Source organism: Chrysemys picta, chromosome 10, assembly GCF_011386835.1.
Source record: "Chrysemys picta bellii isolate R12L10 chromosome 10, ASM1138683v2, whole genome shotgun sequence".
In the NCBI taxonomy this organism is placed as follows: Eukaryota; Metazoa; Chordata; order Testudines; family Emydidae; genus Chrysemys; species Chrysemys picta.
The window spans coordinates 84,353-106,528 of NC_088800.1; the positions used below are offsets into that span (position 1 = coordinate 84,353).

The following is a 22,176-nucleotide window of genomic DNA, read 5'->3' on the forward strand; positions in this document are numbered from 1 at the left end:
ACTAATTCCTCTGGCTCACTGTCTGAACCCTCGCTAGAGAGCAGAGGGGCATGGCATGGCAGCGGAGATACTTCCTGTGCTTGGTAGAGGCTCAGTGCAGAGGTCCTGGTACCAAGAGGTGGGGACTCCAGTGCATCCAACATGCGGAGGTCTCTGGAGTGGCGGGATTCCACAGGTACCAACAGTCCCAATGGCTGGGGGGAAGACTCATGTTTGCCAGGTGACTCATGGTGTGGGTCCGGAGAGTGGCCTCCATGAAGATCATCTTCTGTCTGTGTTCTCTATCCTTATGAGACGGGGGCCTTAGTTGCTGGCAAAATCCACACTTTTGTTGAACGAAGACTTCCCCAGGGCAAAAAATGCAGTTGGGAGTGCTTATCTGTGACAGGGATTGCCTCTTTGCAAGAGAAGCACTTCTTGAAGCTCGGTGACCCGGGCATACCCCACGGGGGAAAGGTCCCCAACAAAGGAAGAGGCGGGAAAGAAATTAGTCTTTATTTTACCTTTAAAAAAAAAAAAAAGAAACTACAACTAGAACTACAACCATGAACTAGGAGGCTAACTAATATAGAAATGCAGATTAAAGTAATGGTCTTAACGGACTGTGAATAGCTCCGTAGATTGGAGAGGGGGCAGGGCAGTTGAGAAGAAACCAAAGGCGGTTAGCCCGCGTGGGCTAGATAGCCTCGGGGCGCAGCACAAGGAGAGACAGCGCATGTGCGGGCCTAATGGACACTGCTACCGAAGTTCTCTGATCAGCAGTGCAGGGACGCAAGCACACCTACAATGGAGCACCCATACGGACACTACTCGAAGAAGAAATACTTTTTGCTGGACCATGCCCAGTATTCTTATTATAATTATTATTTATTGGTATTTCTGTAGCACCTAGGAACCCTAGTCATGAATCAGGAGACCACTGTGCTAGGCACTGTACAACACAAAACAGGAGTATGGTCCCTGCCCCAAAGAGCTTACAGTATGAAATTTCCTAAATTGAAAGTTACACTAGTTACAGGACTATAGAAAGATATATGCAATATTGATGTTTGTTATGCAGTGTGACAGGGTCAGGCCAGATGGCTACAGTAGAGTAACAGAAGGTAGATACATTAGCTCCAGATTAAGCAGGTCCCTTTTCCCTGAGTAAGATAATGGGCTGTTCCAGAACAAGATCATAGAATATCAGGGTTGGAAGGGACCAGGGCCAGCTCCAGCTTTTTTGCTGCCCCAAACAGTGAAGCAAAAAAAAGAGAAAGCCACGATTGGCAGCACTTCGGCGGCAGCTCTACCATGCCGCTTCATTCTTCGGTGGCGGGTCCTTCCCTCAGAGAGGATGAGGACCCGCCACTGAATTCCCGCCGAAGACCCGGACGTGCCGCCCCAGGGACCTGCTTCCTTTGCTTGTGTCTGGAGCTGGCCCTGGAAGGGATCTCAGGAGGTTATCTAGTCCAACCCCCTGCTCAAAGCAGGACCAATCCCCAGACACATTTTTGCCCCAGAACCCTAAATGGCCCCCTCAAGGATTGTACTCACAAGAGATGACCATAGCTGAACCACTCAGTAATAGTAACCATAATGTAATTAAATCTAACATCCTTATGGGGGAGAAAATACCAAAGAAACCCACCACAGTAGCATTTAATTTCATAAAGGAGAACTACACAAAAATGAGGAACTAGTTAAATGGAAATTAAAAGGTATAGTCATAAGAGTGAAATGCCTGCAAGCATTTGTTTTTAAAAACACCAAAGAGAGACTCAAGCAAAATGTATACCCCAAATAAACAAAGAAAGTAAGAAGGCTAAAAACTGCCACTATAGCTAAACAACAGAGTAAAAGAGGCAGTTAGAGACAAAAAGACATTTTCTAAAAATTGGAAGTCAAATCCTAGTGAAGAAGATATTAAGGAGCATAAATTTTGGCAAGTCAAGTGTAAAAGCACAATTAGGCAGACCAAAAAATAATCTGAAGAGCAACTAGCAAAAGGCACAAAAACAGGATTTTTTTTTTTTTAAGCACATCAGAAGCAGGAAACCTGCCAAACAATCAGTGGGGCCACTGGACGCTAAAGGAGTACTTGTGAAAGACATGGCCGTTGTGGAGAAGCTAAATGAATTCTTTGCATTGGTCTTCACTGCACAAGATGTGAGGGAGATTCTCTTACCCGAGTCATTCTTTTCAGGTGAGGAAAAGTCAGCATGATATTTGTAAAGGAAAATCATTCCTCTCCAATCTATGAGATTACTTTAAGGGTGTCAACAAGTATGTGGACAAGAGTGATCTAGTGGATACTCACACCTTCTTGTCAACTGTTTGAAATGGCCCATCCTGATTATCACTACAAAAGTTTTTTTTTCTGCTGCTGCTAATAGCCCACCTTAATTGATTAGTTTCGTTAGAGATGGTATGGCAACACTCATTTTTTCATGTTCCCTGTGTATATATATCTATATCTATATATCTTCCTACTGTATTTTCCACTGCATGCATCCGATGAATTGGGTTTTAGCCCACAAAACCTTATGTCCAAATAAATTTGTTAGTCTCTAAGGTGCCACAAGTGCTCCTTGTTCTTTTTGCTGATACAGACTAACACGGCTACCACTCCGAAGCTAGTGGATACAGGGTACTTGAATCTTCAGAAAGCCTTTGACAAGTGCCTCACCAATGGGTGAAAGTCCTCTCATGGGTCAGTAACTGGTTAAAAGATAGGAAACAAAGGATAGAAATAAATGACAGTTTTCACAGTGGAGAGAGGTAAATAGCCAGGTCCCCCAAGGATCTGTACTGGGGCCAGTGCTGTTCAGTATATTCATAAATGATCTCAAAAAAGGGGTAAACATTGAGGTGGCAAAGTTTGCAGACAATACTAAATTACTCAAGATAGTTAAGTCCAAAGCCGTCTATAAGGGATCTCCCAAAACTGGGTGACTGAGCAACAAAATGGCAGATGAAATTCAATGTTGATAAATGCAAAGTAATGCACAATGGAAACCATAATCCCAACTATGCATACAAAATGATGGGATCTAAATTAGCTGTTACTGCTCAAGAAAGATCTTGGGAGTCATTCTGGATAGTTCTCTGAAAACATCCGCTCAACGTGCAGTGTCAGTCAAAAAAAAGCTAACCATTAGGAAAGGGATAGATAAGAAAAAAATTATCATAATGCCACTATATAAATCCATGGTACACCCATACCTTGAATAACTATGTGCAGTTCTGCTCGCCCCATCTCAAAAAAGATGCATTAGAATTGGAAAAGGTAAAAAGAAGATCAATGGAAATGATTAATGGTATGGAACAGCTTCCATATGAAAAGAGATTTAAAAGACTGGGATTTTTCACCTTGGAGAAGAGACAACTAAGAGGGCTTATGATAGAAGTCTATAAAATCATAAATGGTGTTGAGTGAATAAGGAATTGTTATTTACCCCTTCACATAACATACAAACCATGGGTCACTCAATGAAACTAATACGCAGCAGGTTTAATACAAACATAAGGAAGTACTTCTTCACACAATGCACAGTCAATCTGTGGAACTCATTGCCTGCGGATGTTGTGCAGGCTAACAGTATAACTGGGTTCAAACAAGAATTAGAGAAGTTCATGGAGACTATTAAACAAGATGGCTAGGGATGCAACTCCGTGTTTTGGGTGTCCCTAAGCCTGTGACTGCATGGTGCTGGGACTGAACAACAGATGATAGATCACTTGATAATCATCCTGTTCTGTTCATTCCCTCTGAAGCATCTGGCATCAGCCACTGTCAGAAGACAGTAAAAAGCAACAGAGGGTCCTGTGGCACCTTTGAGACTAACAGAAGTATTGGGAGTATAAGCTTTCGTGGGTAAGAACCTCACTTCTTCAGATGCAAGACTTATACTCCCAATACCTCTGTTAGTCTCAAAGGTGCCACAGGACCCTCTGTTGCTTTTTACAGATTCAGACTAACACAGCTACCCCTCTGATACTTGTCAGAAGACAGGATACTGGGCTAGATGGAGCATTGGGTTTAAACTGCAGCAAGGGAGGTCTAGGTTGGACATTAGGAAAAAGTTCCTAACTGTCAGGGTGGTTAAACACTGGAACAAATTGCCTAGGGAGGTTGTGGAATCTCCGTCTCTGGAGATATTTAAGAGTAGGTTAGATAAATGTCTATCAGGGATGGTCTAGACAGTATTTGGTCCTGCCATACGGGCAGGGGACTGGACTCGATGACCTCTCGAGGTCCCTTCCAGTCCTAGAATCTATGAATCTATGGTCTGACCGAATATGGCCATTTTTATGTTCTTAGAAATTCAAAAATCAAAATCATTATGGTCCAGATCTATTGCAGGGCCCACATTAGGAACCAGGGCCATTACAAATAAAGGATGGTACAGACATCTGATGTGACCATATAACAAACTTTGAATTTCATTCCCATGACAAGGGCTGTGTTTGGATGACCGCAAAGTTCTCTTATGGGTGGGAGGAAGAAACATGCTTTGTCACTCCAGCCAGCTCAAGTTCTGCTTTCTGTTGGGACATATGAAGAATGGGACAGAAAGTAAATACTGAAAATATAGTTATGCCTCTATATAAACCAACAGGATGTCCTTGCCTGATTACTGTGCTCAGTTCTGGTCATCCTGTCTCAAAAAAACCCATAACATAAAGAAAGAAAGGGGGCTCACAGATGAGAGACAAACATGATAGGAGGCCTAGCAAGACAGAAAAGGAGATGAACAAGAGAGGACATGATAGAATTAACAACAACAAAAAATGACATAGAGAAGGTAAATTGGGCACTCCTATTTGCCCTCTTTCATAATACAAGAGGATGCCTAGGATGCATTAATCTGTTAGAACTCACTGCCACAAGGTATTGAGTCAAAAACATTTATCAGGATGCAAAAAGGGATCAACACTTTTGTGTGTAATGAGAACATCCACAGTTCTATATTACACACACATTTCAAACAGGAGCTATAAATTTCCCCATGCTTAGGAGCATAAGCCAACCACTAACTAAGTGAATAAAAAGAAACTTCCCCTCTGAACAGGTTATTCCATTGGGGGATTCATTATAAGGATTCTTTCAGGCAGGTTATTGGACTAAATGGATGTCCAGACTTCTGCTCTGGTCCTGTATGGCAATTCTTACATTTCTTAAAACCTTGCCCATACAAACAGTACTATGTGATTGCTGGCTTGGTTTCTCTGTATCTCTCTGTGGTTTCATAATGAGATTTGCTCATGTGACCCAAGTAGGAAACCCAGTATCTATTTGGAGCATTCAGGAAATGAGTTAATCAAGACAGAAAGCTCTTAAATTAAAATTTAACCTTTCCTAGTCCATACACTATCTTTTCAGGGGTGAAATAAATATTTCAGTAAATGGGGACTAAACTGTGGCAGGAAGAATGAGAGAGTCCGTCAGTCTTAGTCTCCACTGATTAATGTAGCCTTGGCCCCTAACATTTGTAGCAAACCCCTAAGACGTTGTTGGGGAACACACTGGACTAGATACTGGAAAGAGCTCAGGAAAGTTATTTCATCCATTAAAAGTCCGTGTGGACTCTACTGCTGTGCGTTAAAAGTTTCCTAGTGAACTTTAATCTACTACTTTTTCAAAGCAAAGTAGGTCAAAGAGCACTAGAGAACTTTTAGTGTGTGGCAGGAGGGTCTGCACAGACACTTAGGCCTTGTCTACACTAAAGGGAAAACTCGATCTAAGCTAAGCAATTTGAGTTACGTGAATAGCACAACTCAAAATCGACGTAGCTTAGATCTACTTACCGCGGGGTCCACACTATGCGATGTCGACGGGAGACACTCTCCCGTTGACTCCCTCTACTCTTCTCGATCAGGTGGAGTACAGGAGTGGAGAGTGATCAGCGGTCGATTTAGTGGGTCTTCACTAGACCTGCTAAATCAACTGCCGATGCATCGATTGATGCTTGGAAAGTGTAGACAAGCCCTCTGTGTGCAGCAGGCTACTGTGGAGTAGATTTATATCCCAGTTTGCTACGAACTAAGTACTCATGTAGACAAGCCCTAATACAGATCCATATGACTCCTGTGTGTTTGACCCATCCAAACTGCTTCTTGAAATCTTGATCCTAATGAAGCTTTGTGTTGTATGTATATGTATGTATATTCGACCATAAAGTTAGAAAGGGGAGGGAGGAGCTGGCAAGTAGTTGTGTTCTTAGGAATCAACTTGTCCCTGAGATCTTGCTTTCTGAAACTTGAAAGGGTTCTTTTGCTAATTCAACAAATTAAAAGCATTTCAGCCACAAATAAAAATGAATCAAATTATTCCAGTTTTAGTATGTTTATTTTCAGACACTAGTTTCTCAACCCTGGGCTTCAGTCAACTAAAGTCGTCTAGATGGGAATGGAATTATTGAAAGATTATCTCTGAAGAATTCATGTGTGTGCCTAGTTCCACACCTCCCTTAAAGGTGCCAAAACAGCCAGTTTTTACAGAATGCAAATGTGAACCCCAATTGAATGTTTCAAAATACAATTAAGCACCTACATGAGAGACTCAAGACATCACAGTCATGAGCACAGTATACAAGTGTAAGGTAGCCAAAAATGCTTTTTGGGAGTGGCAAAGTTTTGAATATCTAACACATTGGACCTTGCCCAGTTTCTCAGGTATTAAAGGCTATTTCTGATTCATGTTTCTCAAATCCTTTTAATGTTTTAAAATTTATTTCTCACCTATTTCTTCCTGCTGAACTGTCTTGTAAATAAAGCAAACAGGCATCACCAAGTGATCCAGCTAAGAACCTCACTATGCTCTTATGCACATCCCTGATGAAACGTTAAGGAGCAGATTCAGGAGCAGGGGAAGAGCAGACAGAACATTACCTAAACGGGCACAGAAAAGAACTAGAGTCCACAATTTTACCATACTCAGAAGTGGAGTGTGGGGAGGAGATACACTTCTGAACTTGTGGCAAGAATTTCCTTCCTGTATACTGCAGTTGAGAAGTACAGCATTAGCGCTTGCTACATATTATTTCAACTCCAGTTCCCTTTTTGTTGTAGCAGTTTGTGTTAAAAAGGGGCATTGACCTCATCTCTTTGAGGCACTAGTGATCACCAAACCAGTCACTTGAGCCCCATGGATGCGTTTCACAGTCCCTGCCTCCAACAGTGGGTGGTACCCAGAAAGATTGGAAAGGATTAAACAGAAAACTGCTTTTTAGAGAGACTAGATGGTTCAAGGCCAGATAGTTAATTTTTATCAAGGCCCAAATTTTCAAATTCTGATGCTTGAATAAAAAAATGGTTATCCATCTTATAGTCCATTCATCCAGCTCATACTACTTTAACTTGCCAGCAAGAATACTGCGGGAGACTGTATCAAAAGCTTTGCTAAAGTCAAGGAATAACACGTCCACTGCTTTCCCCTCATCCACAGACCCAGTTATCTCCTCATAAAAGGCAATTAGGCTAGTCAGGCATGACTTGCCCTTGGTGAATCCATGCTGACTGTTCCTGATCACTTTCCTCTCCTCTAAGTGCTTCAGAATTGATTCCTTGAGGACCTGCTCCATGATTTTTCCAGGGACTGAGGTGAGGCTGACTGGCCTGTAGTTCCCCGGATCCTCCTCCTTCCCTTTTTAAAAGATGGACACTACATTAGCCTTTTTCCAGTCATCCGGGACCTCCCCTGATCGCCATGAGTTTTCAAAGATAAATCACTGGTATGATTGCTCGCCGAAGCAAGGAGATGTTCCAACACCATCACTAGCGGTAAAAAGGAACTGAAGGGAGGAGGGGGCGGCGCATCTTATGCTGGTGCATACGCAGAGGGAGCCAGAGCCAGCCCTACAGATACCACTGGGGGGAAAGCTTTCAGCACCAGTGCAGGTGGTGAGCACACACACCTGACATGGAATGGACATGAGCAAGAACTCGAAGAACTGTGTACCTAACTTGAGACATCTCAGGCCTAATTTTCAGAGGTGTTGAGCATGCAAAATTTACAACTTCAGCTGATAACAGTGTGTGTGCTTAATCCCTTGAAAATCAGGTCCTGTGTGTCTCAAAATGAGTACCATCACCCCCATCAGTGGATATTTTTGAAAATGTGTGTCTAAAGTATCAATCTACAGCACAGCATTAACTACACCACATCTGTGCCTATACTCCTACCAGTGACCCAAGTTTAGACTCTAGCTTGGGTAATATGAAAGGAGTTCGGTATCTCTTCTACAAGACTTCATTTGTCCACATCAAAAAACACTCTTGCAGTATAGCATAGCATAGCATAGTTTAACATCATTTTCGGTCTCTGCTCAAGGGTGGCTCAGAACTTACCTAGAATCATTATGTGGCCAAGGTTATTTCCATGACTTGGCTTTAACGAGAGATCCAATCCAGCCCCTCCTCCTCCCTAGCAGCTCCCCCAAACCCAGTAAACTGACTAATTTTGATTATCAAGTATCAGAGAGGTAGCCGTGTTAGTCTGAATCTGTAAAAAGCAACAGAGGGTCCTGTGGCACCTTTAAGACTAACAAAAGTATTGGGAGCATAAGCTTTCGTGGGTAAGAAGTGAGGTTCTTACCCATGAAAGCTTATGCTCCCAATTCTTCTGTTAGTCTTAAAGGTGCCACAGGACCCTCTGTTAATTTTGATTATATACTTCTGGAATGGTCAGAGTCCTAAGGTACATTTGTAATGGAACAGATTTTAGAAAAGGAAGAGACCTCCTAGTCCACTAAGTCCATGAGCCAGTAAACAGCATGTTCTCTTAGTGTTTTAAGATCAGGATCAAAAGGGCCTCAGCACAGTTGTGTATATGGGGAGCTTATGATTGGAGTAAGTGGTGAGATGCACTCACAGAACTGGCAGGGGGGTGAGGGGGAGGAGAAGGGCCAGAACTGGAATAGGAGCAGGGGCTGTGTGGTGGTGTATGCACACCCCACCCCTTGTTGGGGTGGGCCAGGGGTGTGCTAGTACTGCGGTTACAGCCTACCAGACGGTCTCAGGTCTCGCCATGATGAGATTCGAGGGGCAGGGTCTAAGTGGCAGCCCTCAGGTACAGGGCATTGTGATCTGGCGGCCAGAGTCAATATCGTGGCTGAGCGGCCAGAGTTAAAATGGCAGCCCTCAGACACAGGACAGTGTGCCCTAGCGGCCAGTACCTGGGGGGCCATCACCGGGGCGGGGGGGGGAGGGGGGAGAGAGAGGGTGGCGGCCCAAGCCCACCCAACTCCACCAGGCCCTGACCCAGGGCCCTAACAGGGAGGAGTGGTCCACCACTAGGTCAGCGGGGAATCCCACCAAAAGACGTTGACCTCATACAGATGGGAGATACTACTCTCTCTCACCCTCCCTAGGTCACTTCCTACCGCACTTCCTGAAGCTGCAGTCCATGGGGCATCGGGGTCTCTGGGCTCCTCTGGACAGGGCAGGTAACTCTCTTGGACTTCGATGGCCACGGATCTCCAGCTCCCACAGGGAAGGGCTGTGATAGCACTTCAGGGGGAGCCTCTACCAAAGGTCCTTCCTCTCCGGCAGCAGCTCAGACTGAGACGGGCTGCTCTCTTTTATACTAGCATAGCATTTGGAGCATGCCGCCTACAGTCTGAGGGTCGGAACTTCCTCCACCCATAGTGTGAGATTAATCCCTTCAGGCCCAGTGTGAGATATGCTTGCCCCCTCACAGGCTGCAAGTCAGGATTGAATGTCTTCAACAGAGGTGTAAAGGGGTCCGTTTGGACAGTTTGGCTGGCTCTAACTAGTGCTATTAACAAGGAGTTACCGGATTGGGATGCATTTCTGCTTCTCTCTTCCCCCTGTCAATTTTCCTAAGAACATGAGAACCTATTTAGCATGTCTAGTACTTGCGCCAAGAAGCAAAGACATATTGAATAGGCCTACAACAAAACTGGATCAGAGACTGAAAGGTAAACCTATGCTCACATCCCATCACATTGCAGAGTCTGGTCCCAGGACTTCATCTGTCTATCTAGGTAAAGATGTTGCATTTGCCACTATGGTATATGGAAATGCCTATACTTGCTCTCTTTGTCAGCAGTTGTGCTGTTAACACTTCATTATCAGAGAGCACTGAATTTACTCAGATAAAATGAGCTCTTTTTATGTGCACCATATAGGCATCTCCTAATGCTAGAAAGGCACCAACGGCCAAGGTCTCTCACCATGTGCCAGCTAGACCTCCAGCTACCTCCTTGTTAATAGTGCTACCCCCATCCCAGTGAATGTGAATCTGGTTTTGGCATTTCTTAGAATCCAGGTCACTCTAGTAGGAATGAAGTGGAAGCACTTACTCTCGTGCTCCTCATGCACCACTATGTTCACACGGTCCACACATGACTGGATATCATTCCATGTGATAAACTCATTCCCTCCTGTATGTGCCTGAGCTTTCAGCTTCATCAAATCATCGATGTATCTGCCATACACAAGAGAAACAATAAGAGACATCATGTGGGCCTAAGAGGGCAATTTAGCATGTGAGCCTAATGACTGTGTCCAGAACTAACATGCAAGGGAAGTGGCGACAGAGACAGCATGCAGGATATATCTGGAACAAATGCAAAAAGGGGAAGGGGAGACATACCAAAGCAGCTCACAAGAGCCCAGATCAATGCAACTGGCAGGGCGCCACAGAGACTGCATGCAAGACAGTGAGTCCAAGACCAGTGTGAAGACTGAGCATGGACTTCATGTGAAGGGGGGGCGGGGGTGGCATCAGCAACAGCATAAAAGAACCTGAATACAGCACCAATGTGAAGTCTGGGAAGAGACTTCAAGAGACTGTACATGAGTATGATTAATATGAAGGGGTGGCATAAGAGACAGTGTGCAAGAGAGCAAGCTCATGGGACCAGGCAAAAGGGGCACCAGCGACTAAATGTCATGATTAACAATTTGGAAAGATAGCATTAAGGGGCAAAAGAAAAAAATGAAATGTCAGGAGAATAATAAATAATAATAATATAGGGAATATTTGGCACACTGAGAGAGGCCACATCCATCTGTCACATGTACCCACCTCTGGGAGTTCTCATCTTCAATGTTAGTGAGCCCTGTAACTGGACTGCTCAGTTGTTTCCAAATTGTGTTCACATCCCCTGAATCCAACGCCCTGTTAATCAGAGCCACAGACGACAGCATCTCCACTGCAACTGACAGCTCTGGATGGGTGAGGTTACCCTGCATGCAAAGAGGACAATGAGGATCACACATCCTTCACAAATTTATGCCATGTGAGGTCGACAGAATATGGCAGTAGTTACAGTAACTGCAGTGAGTGAGTAAACGAGGAAGACAAGGAGACAACACAGCAACCGTAAACTACAGGGGAAAGTATGTGGTACAAGGAAGAGTAAGAGAATCACAAGTGAAACCAAGTAGGCAGAGCAAGTGATGTAAAAAATTAGAATCCACAGCTCCATGCAGCTTAGAGAATATATCCCTGATTTACAGATAAAAAACATAAGAACCATAATGGGTCAGATCAATGGTCCATCTAGCCCAATATCCTGTCTTCTGACAGTGGCCAATGCCAGATGCTTCAAAAGGAATGAACAGAACTGGGCAATCATCAAGTAATTCATCTCCTGTCATCCAATCTGGCAGTCAGAGGTTTAGGGACACCCAGAACATGGGTTTGTGTCCCTAACCATCTTAGCTAATAGCCATTGATGAACCTATCCTCCATAAACTTCTCTAATTCTTTCTTGAACCCAGTTATACCTTTGGCCTTCACAAAATCCCCTGGCAACGAGTTCCACAGGTTGAATGTGCTTTGTGTGAAGAAATACTTCCTTCTGTTTGTTTTAAACCTGCTGCCTATTAATTTTACTGGGTGACTCCTGGTTCATGTGTTATCTGAAGGGGTAAATAACATTTCCTTATTCACTGTCTCCACACCGTTCATGATTTTATAGACTTCTATCATAAGCCCTCTCTTAGTTGTCTCTTTTCAAAGTTGAACAGTCCCAGTCTTTTTAATTTCTCCTCATATGGAAGCTGTTCCATACCCCTAATCATTTTTGTTGCTCTTCTCTGTACATTTTCCATTTCTAATACATCTTTTTTAGAAGAAACCACCAGAACTGCATGCACTATTTGAGGTACTGGTGTACCATGGATTTATATAGTGGCATTACATTGACTCTCATATTTTATATATCCCTTTCCTAATGGTTCGTCACATTTGGTTACCTTTTTGACTGCCGTTGCACATTTAGTAGAAGGTTACTTTCCTGTAATTGCAGGTTCTTTCCCTGTTTGGATTCTAAACATGGATGCACATGCATGCCATGCGCTGGAGCCAGAACAGTTTTGTAGTAGCATCCTTTGATCCGCACATGCATTGGCCATGTGTACGCATCTGAGGCTATAAGAGGCCATGCAGGTCGATGCCACTCCCATATCCCTCTTACCACTAAGCAATGTCCGCAGCAGAGGGGAGGGAGCGCAGGTATTGGAATCCAAATCTCAAAGAACCTCCAGTTATAGGTAAGTAACCTCCTCTTCTTCTTCTTCAAGTGATGGTCCCTATATGGATTCCAAATGTGGGTAATTAGCAAGCAGTGCTCAGCACGGAAATGGGTGCGAGGAATCACGAGAAGTTAGTCTGTAGGACAGTTCCACTGCTGGGGTGATGGCATAGTGAGCAGTAAAGATCTGGACAGAGTGCCACATGGCCGGCCAATGTCCTGCCAGGGTACATCCTTTAGGCAGGCCAATGTGGTGGTGTGGGCCCCTGTGGAGTGAGCCATGACTCCAGGGGCAAGTGTAGCATTTGGCGCAAGAATCCTCGAGGGACTGGAGGGATTCATCTGTTGTGTCACTGAAAAGTTTTTAGTTGTCAAAGGGGAGGTCCTCAAGAGTGGTATGGACTCTTAGAGAACCCAGATGATTGGACCCAGGAGTCTCATTGGAGTACAACGCCTGTCGCCAGCGAGTGTGATATGGTGTCGGAGGCATCCATGACTGCCTGGAGACTCACCTTGGTGATCAGTTTCCCTTCATCCAGCAGCATCTGGAAGTCTTGTTGTTGGTCTGGCAGTAGAAGAGCCTGACTCTTCAAGAACCTGGAGTAGCTGAGAAAGTAGCATTTCGCCAACAGGGCCTGGTAGCTGGCGATATGGAACTAGAGTCCCATAGAAGAGTAGACTTTTCTAACAAAAGGTCCAGTTTTCTTGCCACCCTGTCCAGAAGAGTGGACTTGAGATGTTGTTGGCGAGTGCGTTTGGTCGCCACGTGAACTACCAGCAAGTTGGGGGGGTGAGTGGGTGAAAAAGAAGTCCATGCCCTTAGATGGGACAAAGTATGGCCTCTCTGCGTGCATAGGAGTAGAGGCACAGGAGGCTGGTGTATGCCTGACCAACTGCACCAGTTGCAGGATGGCCTCATGGATGGGGAATGCGGTCGGGGAGGGTCCTAGCAGTTGCAGAATATCCAGTAGCTGGTTTTGTGGGTCCTTGACCTGTTCCACTGTGAGGCTGAAGACTATAGCCACATGCTGAAGCAAGTCTTGGTATTGTTTCTGGTCGTCAAGAGGGGAGAGGAAAGGTGGAATCAGAACTTCATCCGGCGATGATGAGGCTCCAGGAGGGGCAGGCAGTCCCGGCTGCACTGTGTCATAGATCATAGATTATTAGGGTTGGAAGGGACCTTAGGAGGTCATCTAGTCCAACCCCCTGCTCAAAGCAGGACCAATCCCCAAATCCCTAAATGCCCCCCCTCAAGGACTGAACTCACAACCCCCGGGTTTAGCAGGCCAATGCTCAAACCACTGAGCTATCCCTCTCCCTCTCAGGTTCATTGTAAACAGAGGATGGCACAAAATGGGCAGGCAATAATTGGTAAGATGCCATGGCAGAACCCTGTGGTCCTGGTACAGGTCCCCGGGAGGCCAGCAGGGCCAAGCCTATGCGCCCCTGGGATATCTGAACCACAGCTCACCGGTAGGGGTCATATGCCGGAGGATAGGGTGGTCAGCTCCTAGGATTCGGGCTGCAAGATTGGGTACGTGAAAAGGAGGGATCTGGCTCTGAGGAGCACCCAGATTCGGAGGATGGGTCTGGTAGGGGTGGAGCCGACGATAGAGTGCAGTGGTAAGAGGGAACTGGAGTGCTGTCGACCCACACAGCCTCAGATGTGAGCATATGGATGACGCATGAGTGGATCAATGGACACTACTACAAAACTGTTCCAGCTCCAGCACATGGCACACGTGCACACCCATGTTTGGAATCCATATAGGGACCATCACTTTATGAAGAACAGATGTTTTCAGAGAACTATCCACAGTGACTTCAAGATCTCTTTCTTGAGCAGTAATAACTAATTTAGACTCCACCATTTCACATGTATAATTGGGATTATGTTTTCCAATGTGCATTACTTTGCATTTATCAACACTGAATTTAATCTGCCATTTTGTTGCCCAGTCACCCAGCTTTGGACTTAAGTATATTGAGTAATTTTGTATCATCTATAAACTTTGCTACCTCACTGTTTACCCCTTTTTCCAGATCAGTTATGAGTAAGTTGAACAGCACTGGTCCCACTACAGATCCTTGGGAGGCCCCAGTATTTACCTCTCTCCAGTCTGAAAACTGACCATTTATTCTTACCCTTTGTTTCATGTGTTTTAACCAGTTACTGATCCATGAGAAGTCTTTCCCTCTCATCTCATGACTGCAAGAGCCTTTGGCAAGGGTTCACATCAAAGCTTTCTGAAACTTCAAGTACACTGGATCACTGTTGTCCACATGTTTGTTAACCCCTTCAAAGAATGCTACTAGATCAGTGAGGCATGATTTCCCTTTAAAAAAGTCATGTTGAATCTTCCCCAACATATCATGTTCATCAATGTGTCTAATAATTCTGTTCTTTACTGTAGTTTCAACTAATTTGTCTGATACTGAAGTTAGTCTTACTGGCCTGTAACTGCCAGGATCGCCTCTGAAGCCTGTTTTAAAAATTGGCATCACATTAGCTATCCTCCAGTCATCTAGTACAGCAGCTGACTTGAGAGTTAGAGTACGTACCACAGTTAGTAGATCTGCAATTTCATATCTGAATTCCTTCAGAACTCTTGGGTGATCCTGGTGATTTTTTATTGTTTAATTCATCAATAAAATAGTAAATTACACAAACTTTGAACTGCAACATAGTTTCAAGAATTCACAAAACAGCTACATTCTGGAGGAGGTGTGGAATGAAGAGCTAAGCATGATGGACACTGCTGGGAATCGTCAGATTGTTTTCCAAGAACAGGAAAGAATCTATTACTTACTTCAGGGCTCTGTTGCTGCAGAGTTGCTAGCTCCCTCTGGTAAAGTTCTGCTGCAAATGGATAAACCTGTGGTAACTGAGCCTCTGGATTCAAAAGTTCTGCCACAGTCTTCTCTGCAATACCCATTTGGATTGCAGAATTAATCCTTGCAACTGCTCCCAGCCCTGGAGATTAAAGGGAAAGAGGGCACAAGAGGTTAGGAGGGCAGAGAGCTTGTACCTCTGTTATAAGGTCATTTCTACCTACCCACTGTGGAAAGGGCTTTTGCTCTGTGGGCACCTAGGTGAAATGGCAAGAATACATTCCCTCCACTGCGTGAATTACTGGGTGAAATTATCTGGCCTGCGTTATACAGGAGGTCAGACTGATCTCAGTGGTCTCTTCTGACCTTGAAATCCATTATTCTAAGGTAGTTTTCAATCATTTTATATCGGTCAATTCCAGCAACAGCCTTTGTATCAGGAAAATAAAATAAACTAACTTAGTTTCAGAGTAAATTTTCAGAAGGGCAACATCTCTTTAGCAAGTGCAAATCAAGTAGTTAGAGGATTAGGGTTTACACCTGCAATTAATTGTCTCCTAATCTGACACTTGAAAGCGGCCAGAGTTGCAAGGAACCATAGTAATTGCATCCACAATGAGGATCTCCAGGTAACCTCTGACTCTGCCCCATGGAGCTACCAGGATTTACTTCACAGACCCAGGACCCAGAGATAGGTATAAGCTTTGAAGTACAGAAGTCACTTATAGTGGACACAAGTTTCCTAAATGTATTTTTAAAATGCATAGGTTAAAGAATAACCTATATTATAACCTGGGTTATAAGCGCTATTCTGGGGAGACTGAAAAGCATCACAGAAGCTGGCTTTCTGCAAGCTTCTCACTAGCCCTGAGGTGTTTACAGGGAAATCAAAGAACCGCAAAAGCTGATGTTGGTGTTACAACAAGGGTATAAATGATACATTGCTTCAACTCTCTGATCAGCTATAAACTCTGCTGAAACGCTCCTTACTTCGCTGGTACTGTTGTGCTGCACTGTTAGCAGCATCCACCCCAGACTGCAACTCCTCCTTCTGCAGGGGGCCTGCCAGGCCAGACTGTAGAAAAATAAATCACACACAAGGGAAAAAAATGTTGACCCTCTTGTGACTTTATTCAAACACAACAACACAAACAGCAGCTTCTCCCTGTGAAATTCTACCCAGGCACAACCCTATGCAAACAGTCAGAATTCTACAGATGTAGGAGAGAGAAATAACAAACCAGACACTTACAGTGCATTTGGTGAAAGAGACAAGGTTGGCTTAAGTCTGATGCCTTCTATGAGACTGTAGGTGCCAAGCAGGTCTAGAAAATTGAACATGGGGCTAAGAGCCAGATAAATCTCCATCTGGCTCTTTGCCATTAACTTGCTGTGAAGCCTTGGGCAAATCCTCTAATTTCTCAGATTCCCCATTTTTGCAAATGGGAATAATTAATTCCAGACAGAAGCTTTCAAAAATAGTTCTCCTTCTTTGATTATATCTAGGGTGATTATATTTCCCAAAGGGAAAACAGGACACTGCATGGGGCTTACTCAAGCCCCTTTCCCCGTGCAGAGCTGGCCAAAGCCGCTTTCCCCACGGACAGCTGGCCTTAGGGTCCCCTCCATCCCAAGAGCGTGGCTGACCCAAGCTGCATGGCGTTACTGCTCACCCAAGCCCTGCGGGACTGGCGTTGACGCTTCCTCTCCCCTCCCCACCTGAACATTCCTCCACACCCCATACCCCACTAGGGGGGCATACTCCACTTTTTTAGTAAAACTGGATATTTGTCCTGTTTGTTCTTGCCAACTGATGATCAGATGGCAAATGCAAATGGGACAAAAGCCCAGTCCTGCCAAAAAAATCATGACTCTTGGAAGAGGGCTTAAAAAGGGGACTGTCCCAGCCAAAACGGGATATATGGACACCTAATTGTATCATCTTGTGTGATTCTCATTTCTGGGTCCAAGAAACATGGAAATTGCTATACTGGATCAGACCCATGGTCCATCTAGTCTAGTATCCTGGCTCCAATAGTGACCAGCCACCAAAGCTCAACTTCCTAGTACAAGACAGCTGAAACTCTAAGCTCTCAAGGTTTTTTCCAGCTCCTAAGGGCAATGTTATTAGCCGCGATGAAAGTCAACCATTTCTACTGATGGTTATTCATTTCCCCTAATCTCCAAATACTTTCATTTCTGGTGGGGCTCCTCTGTACTCCAATTGTCAGTTGGAGAGAAGTTGATAGTTAGGAAAGTTCATCATGAACCTTAAGAACTGCAACATTCAATACTGATGCACTAAAGTGACATCAGAGAATAGACATCAGCCTGACAGGAGAAAACATGTGCTCCTTAGTTGGGCAGATCTGCTTGGATGATTCAGCAAAAATTCTAGTCCAAAGGGCAAAAAATAAGATTGGTAGTATTGTTCCCATAGCATAACTCAGGGTCTCCAGTATTTGGGAAGCATCTCTATAAGCCAATAACCTCAGTCAGGTCCACAGAGCAGAAATTGCTGCCCTTCTTCAGAAAAAGCAAGATGATCTGTGGGATGGTTCTTTTGCTTCTGGGATACTGAATTCCCAAACTTGCACGATGGGACTGAATTCTCCTAATCAAAAAGGCAATCTTCAAAATAAGGTGGTGTAAAAAAACACTCCAAGAGAGATTAAAAGGGGATCTCTCTCCATGAGGTTTGTAAGGACAACATTAAGATCCCACATCACTAGGGATTCTCTAACAGATAGGTAAGTATATAGTCATCCCTTTAAAAATCTGGATACCATGAGATGAGTAGGAGCTCTTGTACTTGTACAGAGGTATCTGTCAGTAGCACTCAACCTGCCAACATCCAGACTGTCAGATGTGGCAACTGTCTAGATGAATTTGGCCTTGATTCTGTGATATTATATCTGGAGAGTCTGGAAGTGGTACCGGAGGCTAAACAGACATCCTGAGATCTGTTAATCAGAATGGCCTCGGCCAACATGGAGCTATCAGGATTAGCATGACTGCCTCCTGCCTATTTTTGCTCACCACCCTGAGAATCGATGGAAATGCATACATGAGACCTCACTCCTACAATATGAGAAAGGCCTCTTGGGTTCATGCCCCTTTAATCAAATATGAGAAAGGAAGCTGGGTTCATGCCCCTCGAATCAAACGACTGGACACTTCATTGTCTCTGGAGGTAAACAAGTCAATAGTAGGTTTTTCCCTTAGGTGAAATACTGATGTAATGATGGAGCTCTTCAGAGACGACTTGTGGCTCTTGATGGATTGTCTGCTTAGGAAGTCTGCTAAACTGTTGAGACTCCTGGAGATGAAGTGCTATTGGAGTTACAGTAACTCCTCACTTAAAGTCATCCCGGTTAACATTGTTTCGTTGCTGATCAATTAGGGAACATGCTTGTTTAAAGTTGTGCAATGCTCCCTTATAATTTTGTTTGGCAGCCGCCTGCTTTGTCCACTGTTTTCAGGAACAGTAGCCCGTTGGAGCTAGCTGAAGGGGGCTTGGAACCAAGGTGGACTGGCAGCCCCCCCATCAGCTCCCCGCTCTCCTAAGTTCCTTGTGCGGCAGCCGCCCAGCAGGCTATCAATTGCTGGGCAGTTCAGCTGTCCCTCTCCCCACTGCCATGTGCTGCTCCTACCCTCTGCCTTGGAGCTGCTCCTGGGAGCCTCCTGCTTGCTGTGGGGAGGGGTGGGGGGCTGTGCTAATGTCAGGGTGTCCCCTACCCCCTACTCCTGTACCCCATCCACAGAGCAGGGGGGGACACGACAGGGCTCAGGACGGAGGGAGCTTGCTGGCAGCAGCTGCTCTCTCAACTTGCTAATCTACTTAAAAAGGCACTCATGGCCAGTGTGGAATTTCACCAGCCCAGTGCTTACAGGAAATGAGGAATCTCCAAGGTCTGATACTCACAGATGGCGCACCACGAGGAAGCACAAGCAGGAGAGCACAAGAGGGGAGGACTCCGGTCTCAGACTGAGAAAGCGGGACAATCAGCGAGTTATCTTAAGTGTCTATACACAAATGCAAGAAGCCTGGGAAACAAGCAGGGAGAACTAGAAGTCCTGGCACAGTCAAGGAACTATAATGTGATTGGAATAACAGAGACTTGGTGGGATAATTCACATGACAGGAGTACTGTCATGGATGGATAGAAACTGTTCAGGAAGGACAGGCAGGGCAGAAAAGGTGGGGGAGTTGCATTCTATGTAAGAGAGGAGTATGACTGCTCAGAGCTCCAGTATGAAACTGCAGAAAAAACTGAGAGTCTCTGGATTAAGTTTAGAAGTGTGAGCAACAAGGGTGATGTTGCGGTGGGAGTCTGCTATAGACCACCAGACCAGGGGGATGAGGTGGACGAGGCTTTCTTCTGGTAACTAGCAGAAGTTACTAGATTGCAAGCCCTGGTTTTCATGGGAGACTTTAATCACCCAGATATCTGCTGGGAGAGCAATACAGCGGTGCACAGACAATCCAGGAAGTTTTTGGAAAGTGGAGGGGACAATTTCCTGGTGCAAGTGCTGGAGGAACCAACTAGGGGCAGAGCTCTTCTAGACCTGCTGCTCACAAACTGGGAAGAATTAGTAGGGGAAGCAAAAGTGGATGGGAACCTGGGAGGCAGTGACCATGAGATGGTCAAGTTCAGGATCCTGACACAAGGAAGAAAGGAGAGCAGCAGAATACGGACCCTGGACTTCAGAAAAGCAGACTTTGACTCCCTCAGGGAACTGATGGGCAGGATCCCCTGGGAGAAGAACATGGAGGGGGAAAGGAGTCCAGGAGAGTTGGCTGTATTTTAAAGAATCCTTATTGAGGTTGCAGAAAAAAAACATCCCGATGTGTAGAAAGAACAGTAAATATGGCAGGCAACCAGCTTGGCTTAACAGTGAAATCCTTGCTGATCTTAAATACAAAAAAGAAGCTTACAAGAAGTGGAAGATTGGACAAATGACCCAGGAGGAGTATAAAAATATTGGTCAGGCATGCAGGAGTGAAATCAGGAAAGCCAAATCAGACTTGGAGTTGCAGCTAGCAAGAGATGTTAAGAGTAACAAGAAGGGTTTCTTCAGGTATGGTAGCAACAAGGAGAAAGTCAAGGAAAGTGTGGGCCCCTTACTGAATGAGGGAGGCAACCTAGTGACAGAGGATGTGGAAAAAGCTAATGTACTCAATGATTTTTTTGCCTCTGTCTTCACAAACAAGGTCAGCTCCCAAACTGCTGCACTAGGTGGCACAGTATCGGGAGAAGGTGACCAGCCCTTTGTGGAGAAAGAAGTGGTTCGGGACTATTTAGAAAAACTGGACGAGCACAAGTCCATGGGGCCGGATGCGCTGCATCCAAGGGTGCTAAAGGAGTTGGTGGATGTGATTGCAGAGCCATTGGCCATTATCTTTGAAAACTCAGGGCAATCGGGGGAGGTCCCGGATGACTGGAAAAAGGCTAATGTAGTGCCCATCTTTAAAAAAGGGAAGAAGGAGGATCTGGGGAACTACATGCCAGTCAGCCTCACCTCAGTCCCTGGAAAAATCATGGAGCAGGTCCTCAAGGAATCAATTCTGAAGCACTTAGAGGAGAGGAAAGTGATCAGGAACAGTCAGCATGGATTTACCAAGGGCAAGTCATGCCTCACTAACCTAATTGCTTTTATGAGGAGATAACTGGGTCTGTGGATGAGGGGAAAGCAGTGGATGTGTTATTCCTTGACTTTAGCAAAGCTTTTGATACGGTCTCCCACAGTAGTCTTGCCAGCAAGTTAAAGAAGTATGGGCTGGATGAATGAACTATAAGGTGGATAGAAAGCTGGCTAGATCGTCGGGCTCAACGGGTAGTAATCAACGGCTCCATGTCTAGTTGGCAGCCGGTTTCAAGCGGAGTGCCCCAAGGGTCGGTCAGGGGCCGGTTTTGTTCAATATCTTCATTAATGATCTGGAGGATGGCGTGGACTACACTTTCAGCAAGTTTGCAGATTACACTAAACTGGGAGGAGTGGTAGATACGCTGGAGGGTAGGAATAGGATACAGAGGAACCTAGACAAATTAGAGAATTGGGCCAAAAGAAACCTGATGAGGTTCAGCAAGGACAAGTGCAGAGTCCTGCACTTAGGACGGAAGAATCCCATGCACTGTTACAGACTAGGGACTGAATGGCTAGGAAGCAGTTCTGCAGAAAAGGACCTAGGGGTTACAGTGGACGAGAAGCTGGATATGAGTCAACAGTGTGCCTTGTTGCCAAGAAGGCTAACGGCATTTTGGGCTGTATAATTAGGGGTATTGCCAGCAGATCGAGGGACGTGATCATTCCCCTCTATTCGACATTGGTGAGGCCTCACCTGGAGTACTGTGTCCAGTTTTGGGCCCCACACTACAAGAAGGATGTGGAAAAATTGGAAAGAGTCCAGCGGAAGGCAACAAAAATGCTTAGGGGGCTGGAACACATGTCTTATGACGAGAGGCTGAGGGAACTGGGATTGTTTAGTCTGCAGAAGAGAAGAATGAGGGGGGATTTGATAGCTGCTTTCAACTACCTGAAAGGGGGTTCCAAAGAGGATGGATCTAGACTGTTCTCAGTGGTACCTGATGACAGAACAAGGAGTAATGGTCTCAAGTTGCAGTTGGGGAGGTTTAGGTTGGATATTAGGAAAAACTTTTTCACTAGAAGGGTGGTGAAGCGCTGGAACGGGTTACCGAGTGAGGTGGTGGAATCTCCTTCCTTAGAGGTTTTTAAGGTCAGGCTTGACAAAGCCCTGGCTGGGATGATTTAGTTGGGAATTGGTCTTGCTTTGAGCAGGGGGTTGGACTAGATGACCTCCTGAGGTCCCTTCCAACCCTGATATTCTATGATT

At 45.1% G+C, this 22,176-nt stretch overlaps 1 protein-coding gene across 1 annotated transcript in view; it reads right to left on the minus strand.

Annotated features, from left to right (window-relative positions):
* IQGAP1 (IQ motif containing GTPase activating protein 1) overlaps positions 1–22,176 on the minus strand; it is a 158,377-nt gene that overhangs the window by 80,518 nt on the left and 55,683 nt on the right. The window contains exons 11-14 of the mRNA XM_005300627.5: positions 16,311–16,395; positions 15,299–15,462; positions 11,036–11,196; positions 10,308–10,432 (exon numbers count right to left, since the gene is read on the minus strand). Of these exons, the coding sequence (XP_005300684.1) occupies positions 10,308–10,432; positions 11,036–11,196; positions 15,299–15,462; positions 16,311–16,395 (535 nt within the window). The remainder of the gene's footprint in view (positions 1–10,307; positions 10,433–11,035; positions 11,197–15,298; positions 15,463–16,310; positions 16,396–22,176) is intronic.